The following is a 12,468-nucleotide window of genomic DNA, read 5'->3' as shown; positions in this document are numbered from 1 at the left end:
TGCACTTGTGGTGCATAAAACGAAGTCGAGCTTGTCCAGCTATGTCAGTGTCAGAATAGAAAGTCCTAAGACTGACCTTTATCTGAAATGCTTTGCAGACAGCAATTTAGGACGAACTGTGTGACTCACTCGCAGAGCTGGAGATGGAGGTTATACAGTGGAATGTAGTACTTGCAGTATTTTAAGTGTTATGTTAACACAACCCCCAAGGGAGCCTTTGCTCCAGTTTGAGAATCCCTGTGCTAGGATTTTGTTTTATCTTGTAAGGTAGTAAAATGAATATTTTAGGGGTTTGGACTGTTGGTTCGACAAAACAGGCAATCAGATGTCTGTATGTGTCCAACCCCTGGTTGTAGTTCGTTATTTGTCTCTAAAACATTTGGTTGCCACATTTAGTAAACACTAGATCTCAACTGTTAGTGGATTTTTGGGGCCAACGCAATACCAGTTTTTATGGAGAAAAAAAAACAAACTGTATTGTCCAGTATTTTTTTTATCTATCAGTTAGATTGAAAAGGAAAAATTGTCAGGTCACTGTTTATTACCTTCCCAGGCCTGTATTTCACAAACTAATTGGCAACACACACCATTTGACTCTGTATCACCATGTGCTCAGCGATGCATTCTCTGCTGCATGTGCTGCCAACAGTGAGTAAACAATGGAGTGAAATGGAATGAAGTTTTCATAACAGTGCACACTGGTTGACATGTAGGCCAATACTAATATCTGTGACTGGCTAACATCAGCTGACCAATATTAGCCAGGCTCTAGAAAATACAAGTAAAAAATGGCTGTCTTGATTGAGTCACACAGTCAACACACATCCATGCTTATCAGGAGGTCACATGCCCTGATGCGATCACACCATCTTGGATAGTGGATGATAAAGTAACAGAAAGTTACCCATCATGTTAGTTAGCTTATAACTAGCAAATCTGTGTTATGGGTAAAACATTTCAAGATGCTAGCTTATCAGTACGACATATCATTTACATTCTACACCAACAACTGATTAACCAACCACTTTTTAATGTGTTGGTTGCAATCAGATTTGTTCAGGTGAAATACTGACAGTCTCAGGCAGCCTCTGTTCCGAAATCATATTGTTATAAACAGACAATAAAAAGACAAATTCCAACACATTATAACCGGTTGTCACGACTGTTATGAAAGTAACATGACCAGCTGTTCCAAGTACAGTGTGGGAGTACAGATCTCACTTTCCTTCAGCTGTGACAGTCCTGACAGCAGCACGCTATACTATAAAACTTGTTAGATAGCTGCTCAAATGCAATGTGTCAATGTGCACAACACATTCACACCTTCATTGTAAACACAAGACAAAAAAATGAAGTTGGAGCACATTCTTGCTGCTGGAACACAGAAAGGTCGATAGCAGAACCAGTTTAACTGATATTCTTACATCCACCCCTTCAGATCTGCGAGCCAGCAAATTCTGTAGATTAAACCGTAGTAAAAAATAATCTTTAGCTGCAGCCCTGTAAAAAAAAAACACGACTGCATAAAAGTAGAATAAAAAATTACTGCTCTCAGTCCAACAGCGGAAAAGTTACAGATGACTAGCAGATGAGACAAGCGTGTGGTTGATGATTTTATTTGGGATTTTGGAGCATTTCAAGTGAGCCCTATCTGAAAAGTTCAGGCTGCAGTCTGGTTCATAAGAGGTAAAAGTGTAAAGTCACTCTCACTGACAAGAATAACAGCCTGTGAGAAGGTCAATTCTCTCATACCACTGAGAGGCAAAGGAAGGGAGCATTAGTATGCTTCCCACATCGGCCGACATTATCAGCCGCATGCAGCAGTTTCTCCCTCCACAGCAAAAGGAAAAAAAAATCTGTACATGTTTACTCTTACAGTGGGAGTAGATCACAAAACAGCAGTCAGCCATGTTTGCGAAAGCCAAAAAAGAAATATTTGACATCTCAACCAACTTAACGTGTACTTATTACTGTAAATAATTTGTACTGAGGCAGGGAACAGTTTCCTTAAATGTCATCTGGGTAAATCTACCATCTTTCGGTTAAAGCAACGCCTCTGGTGTTTTTCCTTAAAGGAGATGGTGCTGAGATTAAGAGACAGGTCTGCCAAAGGCGCATTACTCAAGCTCTCCCTGACGTGTATATAGCAAACATGATATCTTATGACAACCACTGGCAAAGCCTACAATTCCTCCAGGCATATGATTTACGTTTCAAGGCCATTTAAGTGCTTGAAAAAATGCAGTTGTCAGCCAATAAGAATGGGAACCAATGTGTCTCTTAAGAGATTTGGGTTGACTCAGGCGCCATCTTGCTAACAATACACAGGGAGTCGAGCTGTGACAAACAAGACAAGCCTTCTCCTTTAGAAAGCCGTCAGTATCTAAAGTTCTCCGAGTGTTATTTGAACCAGATATTTGGGAAAGCTGGTGAGTGCTCACTTTTTCCCTTGGAAGTCAGCCACTTTCACTTGCATAGTGAACGCTGATGAGGGTAAAGACTGGCTTAGCGAGTTACAAAGTGGCTGAGGAACTGGCAAATCTACTGTGTGCGGGCTGGAGAAAGGAAAGCGAAGCATCCCTTTTGTTCTTTTCTTTTGAATACGACCGTTAACAGAAGTTGTGTCTTCTGTGATTGATTTTTCACTCCATCTCCTTCTTGCTCATTGGCCTGGCAGACAGCTACAGGCCTCCTGACAATGCTCACTCTCATTTCAAGGACAGTTTCTATAGCAAGTTCACAGGGAGCAGCCACCGCTCGCCTTTGTAAAAACATTTCAACGAGGCCACTGACAGGTGGTCTTCAAAGGAGCAAGGAAGCATAGCTGGCAAGTGAGCTACACAGCCAAGTACCCCTTTCATACAATATTCCTCTTCTCAACTCCCTGACAGGGTTGGAGAAATAGAGGTGGAAAAAAAAAAAAAGACATCTCTCGAATGTTTATACAGGAATATCCGTTTCACTCTGACCTCTCTTCTATGCAGATGCCAAACAGCTTTTAACTCCTGTGCTAAAGCCAACGTTCGCAAGGCTCCAATGATGTGTGCTGCATAAATAATCCATGAGACAAACATTTATCACAAACAGCCTGTATTATTTATCTATTAGGGAGCTTAAGAAGCTGTGGGACCTGCTCGGGGAATAGCCTGCTGTGCACTGGAGGGTCGGTGTGTGTGAACGCCACACTGGCACTGGCATGGAGCTGCAGTGTTTGGCCAAAGGGGCCCCCTCTGTGTTCCCTCTGCCCTGGAGCAGGAGCCAAGGCGTTCTGGGCTGCGTTTCAAGAGCAATAAACTTCTCCAGCATTTTAGAGATGGCATTTGGAGGTATCAGCATGCTAAGCCTGGGAGGGGTTGGCCCATCGCTCTGCCGACACGACCCTGGGAGCTGCCACTGCCTCGTCTGTGCTGAGGGGATTTGTGTCAGTGCCGGGCCTTAAAATACCACGACTCCCCCCTCTTCTTCCTCCTGTCTACGCTTCACTCACCCCCAGACTGACAGCAAGACACAGACTCACTTTCTCTCATCATTTTTTTCCCCTCCTACACAAGACTAAACGCATTAAATTGTATGTGTTTTTATAAGTTGTATGGGTTGTTTTGTTCATTCAGGGACCCATTATATGCTCAGACCTCTATCTAAATCTGGTCATTATCCAGATTCGGCTGAAAGTGCTGCAACATCTGAGCTCAAATTACACAGGATGAAAAATTTATTCGGCCTCATCAGCCAAGATTCTTGTCAGCTCTGACCGAAGGTGCAGCTTCTGTGATCGCGTTTTGTTAGGTGTTGCTTGCTTCCTCCTCATCTGTTTCTTTCTCTGGCACTCGGCGAGTCGGGTGAGGCGCAGACAATTACTGGGAGCCTGTTGTTCATTTACTCCCACAAGGCCGAAAGGCGGAGGTGATGAAGCAGCTGTTGGTTGGCATGCTAAATGAAATGCACACACACACACTGTGCATGCCTAAACAGCTCTGTATGAGACTTGTCATGCAGAGAAGTGGAGGACTGCTCAACTTCACTGCTAATCAGGAAGCCTCTGCTACGTCTTTGGGGCCCCTGTTTGTTCCTCTTCCCTGGTACTCTGCCTGGATTTGCTTGATTTCCTCATTTGGTTCTCATTTGTTGAGTTGCCACACAGCGCGACAAGTCTACATTCACGGGTCTCTTAGGGAAACACAGCTGAATGGCAGTGCAGTTTGATGTAAGCAGCATCTGTGTCTTTTTCAGTTTAAAACTAGCCAGTGGGTTGTTCGTGGGCTTGTACCATTAAAATGATGCAGAAAGAATCCTTGTGTTTAAAGCAGTGTGGAAAATGTAATACAATAGAGGGTATTGAGAAATGCCTCATTGCTGAGACTCACCCTTATATCTCCACTACACTGTTGGTTTACTGTTTATATGTCACCTAAAAGTGACACTTAAATACTCAGTAAAGATTTAAAACAGTGCAGAGTTCAGCCTCAGCACTCTCTCTAAAGCACAAAACCATATCTGATTTGCCTGCAGTGAACGGGCTGCCGCTTGAATAAATTCACAACAGACTGAAAGTCATAACACAGAGAAACTTGCAGTAATCAAACCAATCGCTTCATCTTTTATATGACATTTATCTGATTTTCTACCCTGACTCAGTCTACCTGACACAAGCTACTTTTGTGAGAAAAAAAAAACCCTGACTTCAAAGAGAGTGAAGTGGGTTGGAGGATGGAAACCATACTGGTCTCTCCAGCTCTGATGGTCATAACAACCTGTGTGCTACACCTGCAGAGTGTCTCCCTCCTCCTCCCCTCTACCATCTCTCTCCACCATACCACTTTTAAAACCACTCAAAAGCTCCCACCAACCTCCTCCCCACTGAGCCAGATAGAGTAGAATCAGAAGAAAACACAGCTCCATCAGGCCAAACCACTACCTCTTTCAGCCAAAATAGCAGCTTTGAGAGGGTGAGTGCAGGCAAAGGACAGACTTGGTTGGGGAAAGGGAAGGGGGCAGGGCGAGAGGGAGGCTCAATCACTCTGTGGGAGGCAGAGAATGAGGGAGCACAAACATAGTACTGGTGCTGGCTCTGAGCCATGTTTGTGTCACTAACAGAAGTAGCCTTGTCTACCCCCCCCCACCCCTCCGCCCTCCTGCCTCAACCCCTTGCCTTGCACTCGCTCTCTCCCAGTTTGCTTGGAAACAGAGTCAAGGGGTGACTGGCTGGATGCTTGGTAACAGAAAAGAGCTGCAACAGAGAGGAGAACAGGGGTGAATCAGACACAGCCCAGGGCTGGAGCAAAAATCAAAAAAGGGGGAAAAAAGCCACTCAATAGCAGTGACTGTGCTTTGGGAATGTTGATGAGCCGGGGACCTTTTTTCTGTTTGGTTCCTCCAAGTGAACCAACAAGCAGCACTGTGGATGTGTGGGCGATTTGTACTCAGCATGCCCGCAGAGCCGCTGAGCGCGAGCTGCTTTGAAGATTAGGTGTTTGCATTATTTCACATGCACAACAGCAAAAAAAAAAAAAGGGAGGGGGGGCAGTTTTCAGACCCAGCAGAACCTGATACTGCTAGTGATACATCTTTAAATTAAATAAGCTGAATGCGGTTTCGATCAAAGGGAGGAAAACTGAGAGCTTCTAAGATTTCACTCGGACTGCGCTGCAGGAGAGCAGCCAACTCTATTCCCAACTGGCAGGCTTGCAAAAAAAAGTACTTTGTGTTATGAGGCATGATGTTGTTGAGCAGATATCTCTGTGCAACAAACTCCCGTCTGCGCACTACCAAGCGAAAAAAACAAAACAAATCAAGGCCACCTAAGAACTGCCTGCCAACTACTATTCTTCTTGGCAATATTATGCAGCATGTGTGCTGTTAAAGCACGCATTAGTACCACCACCACTTCCTCAGGCAGTCTGGGCATATCCAATTACATTTGAGCAGGCAAAATATGTATGGTAATGACAGCAGAATGATCTTTTTTTTTAACAACAGAAGCTTCACTAAAGCCCAGAGAAAGCGATACCTCCTTGATGTCTTAATGCAACCATACAACCACGCTGGCTATGTGAATAAAATAAAATAAAAAACACAAACTACCCCATATGTTTTTAGCTTGTTTTCTTTTATGCCGCAATCCAGGATGCATTTATTGCGTGTTCAACCACTTCACTTACCATCTTCAGTTTCCTGCCACACAATGCCTTCCAGATTGACACTGGTTCCGGGCTCGCAAGGCCCCAAGCACTCGGGTTCGGTAGCCAGGGCCACATCGGACGTGTTCACCGCCACCGAGCGCGTGCGCACCATTATCTGCTCGCACGGCGAGGCAATCTCACTGTTGCCTACTGCGGCCAGGAGGTGGAGGGGAGGAGGAGCTGGCGTGGAGACAGGAGACTCCATCTGTGAAGAAAGAAGTGGAGGGTTGAGAAAGAAACACACGAGACATTTCTGAACCACTGTATAAACACATACGGAGCAGATGTTGAGATTCAGCCGACGGATGCCACAATGAGAGGAAGTGAACAAAGTGCTGAACGCCTGGAAGACGTTCTGGTATTTCAGTGGGCTTTGGAAGCACTCTTCATCAGAGGAAAGGGGTGATGCGGCAGCGGTTCGTGCTGCAATGTACTACAGTGTCTTTCCTTAGCCTTAGAGGTGATTAGCAGGCAGGGAAGGCAGAGAAGGGAATGTGAACTGCTTTGACTGCCTCTGTGGAAGGACAGAATTAGTTATGCAGGGTCGGCCAAACAATCCCTCCCCCAGCTCTCCTCCCGCGCACACAGCAGAGCGAGATTCATGACACCGAATCATCTCGCGGACTGATCACTCATTAATTCCCTCAATTAAAGAGCTAGTTGTGGTAAGGGAGCGGGCTGCTGAGGGTCAGTAATTGATTCCACCTGTTCTGACACGCTGTGACAGCAACGAAGAGACAGTGGGCCTACGTGGAAAACGAAAATGAAGAGGACAGCAAAGGAGGGGAGCAGCGCCAGAGAGAACCGGAGGCAGAAAAATGTGTAGGTGGAAAAAAGACAGAGAGAGGAAGACTGACGGTGATTTAAGGGCCACAGTGACACCAGGCTTAGTGCTCTTTATTCAAGGCAGTCGACATTAAAGCGCTCCAAATCATTAGCACTGAACTGCATGAGGAATGCCATGCTGCAGCCAACACTGCACATTTATTAATTGGGCATAAACCACTCAGTGCTCTGGAATATGCTGCCAATGCTGGATCCAATTAGACTTAGGAGACAAAACAACAATTGACACATTGGATTATAAGCCTGTACACCCTTTAAATAATTGTTCTAATCTACTTATTGCTCCAAAGTGAGCATAATGGAGAGAACTAACACAACTTAGTACTGCATATATTGAGGTTGTTGCTTAAGATTGATCCATCCGGGAATCGAAAAGTTGCCGTTTTGATTGGTTGGTTAGTGGTCCTCTTGAGTCCAACATTTTAAAAAACAATTTACAATAGAATAAACAAAACTAAAATCTGTTACTTGCAGTCGCCTCACAGTAATAACCTATGAGCTCTGAAAGATAAATGCTGCCGTGTTCTCTTTCAATCAAACATAATGTAGACCATGAATAAACAAAGGCATTTCAGCAAAGTTGGTTGTTGGAGTTTGTTTACTGGAAACTTACATTAGTCCCACATATTAGTAATGGGTCGACCCCTAATCCAGAATGAATTGGGCCTTTTTGCCTTTATTGGATAGGACAGTCGAGAGACAGACAGGAAAGCGGGGGAGAGGAATGGGGGTTGGGAATTGTAGCGAAGGGCTATGAGCAGGATTTGAACTGCCGGCTGCTGCGTCGGGAACTATAGCCCCTGTACATGGGTCGCCAGCTCAACCACTTGAGCTATAGTGGCACCAAGAGCGAAATAATTAAACTGTTGGTACAACTTAACTTAATCCTACCTAATTAATAAATCCTAACAACTCTGTCGACTGCTTGAATGAATGACAACAGCTAATCCTGAGAAATATCTCGGCATCTTCTGAATAGACACATTTGTTGTTTCCACATGCTGAATTTTACGTTTGGTTCTTTAGCTTTTGAGTATCTACAAAACTAATAACTCCTACCATACAGCTATATTTTGGTGCTAATTTGGAAATGTTGAAATGCTATATTGCTAATCTAAGGTGAACATTATAGCTGCAAACCACCAGCATCTTATCACTGACATGGTTAGCATTTAGCTTAAAAGTTAGCATGGCTGTAAATGCGTACTTCTAGGTATTTTTGCCATGATTAGTTCTAGCCAGTAGAACTGACAGGCACTGGAAGTGTTAACTGTAAATATGACCAGAATTCTCTAAATTTAGTGGATTTCCTCCCCCAGAGTGACACAGAGGTATTGCTTCAGTGCGGTTTATTTGTCTGTCAGCAAGATTATGTAAAAACTATCAAGTACAGTTTCATGAAACTAGCAGAAAGGTGGAGCATGGCCAAAGGAAAAACCCATTAATCCGGATCTGTTTATTTAAAGTTATGAGATAAGGCATTGGCCTTGGCGGAGGATTGCACTCTTCTAATGCCCCTCTAGTTCAACCTTTTTTTTTTGTATTTTATATGATCTTAACCTACCACCTAAAAACATAATCTGCCATAAAAAATACTAGCATTTTGTGTTTTATTTTTCCATGCTGTCGAATTTCCATTAAGATGTACTTTGAGACTATTTGCCATGAATTATTCTGTGAGGCACATCAATCAGAAAATAAAAAAATCCAAATCCATGATGAACAAAAGTGCTTTGAAAACCAAACATTAGTCTTTGATGAAATTTAATATTAGCTCAAGACTTGACATCGCACAAGCGTTATATTTCATGGTTTACTGAAATCAGCGTGGATAGTCCATTTCTCCCCATGCTAAGAGGAAGAGCAAATTAATGTGTGCAGAGAGCGACAGAGAGTCGCGGCTAACGACATCGTAATCACTGTGTGTCAGTTTCTGATGCATGATGTGGCCACGCTGCAGGTCGGCTGAGTGAATGAGACAGGACAGGTAATCACCCGAGCTGTCACCACACACTGTTCCTGGGCCTTATGGAGACACAGAGGGCTGCAGACAAGAGCGCACAATAAACCCTCCTTCAGAGTGACAGCTAACGGTGAAAGGTGCAAACAGGTTCATGCAGAGGCTCCTCTAAATTGACTCAACTCCTCAAACTCCAAGTGTTTGTGTCGACATTTTAGGAGCTGACATTTGTGACCAAAGTTAGCTGACATAATGATGACCTGGGGGTAAAAAAAAAAAAACTCCTTTCCAGGAGTAAATTGTTGCACGTATTTTTAGATTCACATTATCAGTCGTTTTTTGGTGGCTAGCTGCCAGTGGCCAGCTTGAATTACCACTGGTGCTACCAGCTAGCCATCCATTTATTTCCTTTAGTTATTCATATTGTTTTTACATGGATCCATACTGACCCTTTATATTAGAGAGCTAATGGAGCCCAGGACACTGTTGTAACCACTGTTGTCTTCCTAATCAATGAATCGGCAGGACATTTTGTCAATTAACGAATGTTAGAAAGTTATCCAAAGCTGCAACCAGACGTTTTTTTTGGTGTATTTGCTTTAAAAAAAAAAAAGAAAAGAAAAAAAGAAAGACTAAAACAATTAATTGATTATAAAAAATAGCTACTGATTAATCTTTAATTCATAATTTTCTACAATTAGATTTTTCAACTAATTGCTTCAGCTCAAGACCAGGAAGTACTGAAAACCCAAATGCCAGTGACTCTTGCACAAAATGCTTTTATGTGATAATCAGGTCATGAGTTATGTACGGCCTGTTCTGACTGCAACACTTCAAAACCGTTCATACTGAAGAAGTTCTGAGAAACACACTTTGATTACTTTTTACACCAAGACATGGAAAGCTCAGCTACAAACATAGTCTATACATATACGCCCCTCACCATTTAGAACAAACTAATGTACAATGCCTTTAACTGGGTTTTATTTGACTCTACAAATATGAATTCTTAGCACACACAACATTTGAATTTACTGAGAAAAATGTACTTAGATCCACATATATTCGGTTACATCTGGAATTTTTTCCCGGTGCTTGAATTTCATGCCATTTCTTTACATAAACAAAGATATTTCCACCATAAATGGATCCACAAAAGGGAGAAACGGGTGCATAAAAATTCACCAGAACGTAGGAAATGAGGACTTTGACACTTGTAGATTCCCCAATATTTAATTGAAACTGATACTCGTGCCACCACCTGCTGGACTGGAGTATGTAGAACAAGATTCAGTAGTTTGTCGGCCATATTGGACGTATGTTTGTTCTCTGATATTGGCTATTTACTGTCTTCAGAGCCCTCAAGGGCCATTTAAGCTCTGTGACACTTCCAAATAGGACAAATCCTAGGTTTTAATGTTAATAGTTGCACGCATCCAATGGGAACAGTACTGGTTAATTTGTCCACAATTATAGGTGGCGGTTGACGCGTGCAGTGGGAACAGGCTTTAATAAACCCCAATTTCAAATGACAGGAGGTTAATGATGGGAGCTAATAATGAATTAAGGAAAATAACAGGTTAAGTGTCAGTGCAGAGTGAAGTTTAAAGATTCCCCTGGTTTCCTGCTCCAGCCTTCCTATCAGCATCCTTTTTAACTCTCTAATTAGCCACATTAGGAGCACTGAATGTTGGCGATTCCCAGAACAATTCCAGTCAATATTCCTGAGCTTAATAATTTCCACTAATGAACTGATGAATTTCACAGTCATCTCTAATATTTTCCGATTAAGTGGAAGCTTGTCTGAATGAGCTTTGACTTTATTATTTCCAGTCAATTTCCAAACAGGGGAAGGAGGAATTATTTCATTTCAGCTGTCAGAGTTCTAAGTGAAAGGCCAGCCTAAAGCCACGACACAATAAAGGAACCATTCACCAAGTAAAATAATTAAAATAGAATCACAACGGATATGGGACCAGTTTACAATGCGCATGAACAATGCCGCTCTATTTCCAAGTTCTGTCAATGGATGAGAGAACAAAAGGACTTTCACTGCGGGGCTGCAGAATGTAAACCCACACAGTGAAATGCCTGACGTCTTGTCCGGGGTTTTCGAAAAACCACATGCAACTGAACTACACAACTTGTCAGATTACAAGGCTCTGCCCGACGCTCAGCCGAAGCCAAATTCCATGATTTCTCCCCTCCTTGCAAGACTTTACAGAAGGATTTTGAAATCTTCCCCCAAAACCACAATGCCTGAGTGTCACGCAAACCTTTTCTTAACTGAAACCCCATGCCAGCTCCTTGAGAAAGCCACACTGGCAAGAATAGTGTTTAACTCGCGGACAAAAATCCTATGAATCTTGGATTGGCGTTGTGCATACCTTAAGAGTGCTGACTGAGGGGGAACTGCGCCTGGATTTCCAGTGATCGCACAATAACACGGCCGTGGCAGATGGATGCATGCTGCACTTTTTACTGGACACATTAACTTCAGCTTTAACTTGTTTATTAGAGTTGGGATTAAGAAACTGAGCGCTGAGCTTGGGCGAGGATCACGAAGAGGATTACAGCGCAGTGTCATACCGAGACACCTGTCTTGGCTGTAGTCATGTGGGCAGCGAGGAGCCATACGGAGTCGACCAAGTCATGTTTTAAATCTTTTTTTATAGTCCACACTTCGCAAGCAATGCAAGTACAACAGCCCTAACCTTGACTGTGGGATCATGAGTGCCTATTAGTGAGTTTGCTACAAGCGCTGGGGAGATGTATTTTTTATTTTCTTACCAGACACAGTGACACACAATTCAAGATGGGGGGAGACTGGGAACTTTCTACTGTAATCACATCACAGCGAATGTGTATTTTTGTTCATTTTGTCAGACAAACTAGTGATTAATGATCTGCAGTGCTGGTCAGGGTGGTATTTATGTGATCAGATTTCATACCACGTCCGACTTCTGACAACAGAAACTGAAAAATATTGAAATGAGAACAACTATACTGGGAATTCTGTGAATTCACTCAGATGTGACGACAGATAATGGAGGGCTGAGCAAAGGTCTGGAGGAGGACGTCCACTTTTCTTTCCCCCCTTACTTTCAGTGTCTCCCTTTCTCCAGTTACAAACAAGAAAAACTAGTTTTGCAATAGATACATAAAGGTAAAGTCAGTGACAAAAAAAAAGATAAATATAGATGTAAGTATATTAGAGCAGTGGAAAATGCCAGGGTCACATGTGGCTCCCGAACATGGCGGACACAGCCACAGGAATGAATGGCAGTGGATCGTGACGGCAGACTGAGCCAGAACGTGATGCAGCTGGATGATATTGGTTACACTGGTGAGCGGAGCAATGCTTTGGTGAGCAGGCACAGGCAGAATGGAGATACAGGGTTATTTTTCTCAGATTGCAGCGCGCACCTGTCAGGACTGACAGATGGAAAAGTGAACCCGAACACGTTGCTTTGAATTAAGGAG

General features: G+C 43.2%; 1 protein-coding gene across 2 annotated transcripts in view; it reads right to left on the bottom strand.

Annotated features, from left to right (window-relative positions):
* Positions 1 to 12,468, bottom strand: part of znf609b (zinc finger protein 609b) — a 77,281-nt gene that overhangs the window by 16,968 nt on the left and 47,845 nt on the right. For both annotated transcript variants that reach the window (XM_008304675.1, XM_008304683.1), the window contains exon 3: positions 6,159 to 6,384. In XM_008304675.1, coding sequence (XP_008302897.1) covers positions 6,159 to 6,384 — 226 coding nt within the window. The remainder of the gene's footprint in view (positions 1 to 6,158; positions 6,385 to 12,468) is intronic.

Source organism: Stegastes partitus, unplaced genomic scaffold (genome assembly GCF_000690725.1).
Source record: "Stegastes partitus isolate 25-593 unplaced genomic scaffold, Stegastes_partitus-1.0.2 Scaffold41, whole genome shotgun sequence".
In the NCBI taxonomy this organism is placed as follows: domain Eukaryota; kingdom Metazoa; phylum Chordata; class Actinopteri; family Pomacentridae; genus Stegastes; species Stegastes partitus.
Note: the sequence above shows the minus strand (reverse complement) of the source record. Positions and strands in the feature narration are given on the sequence as shown.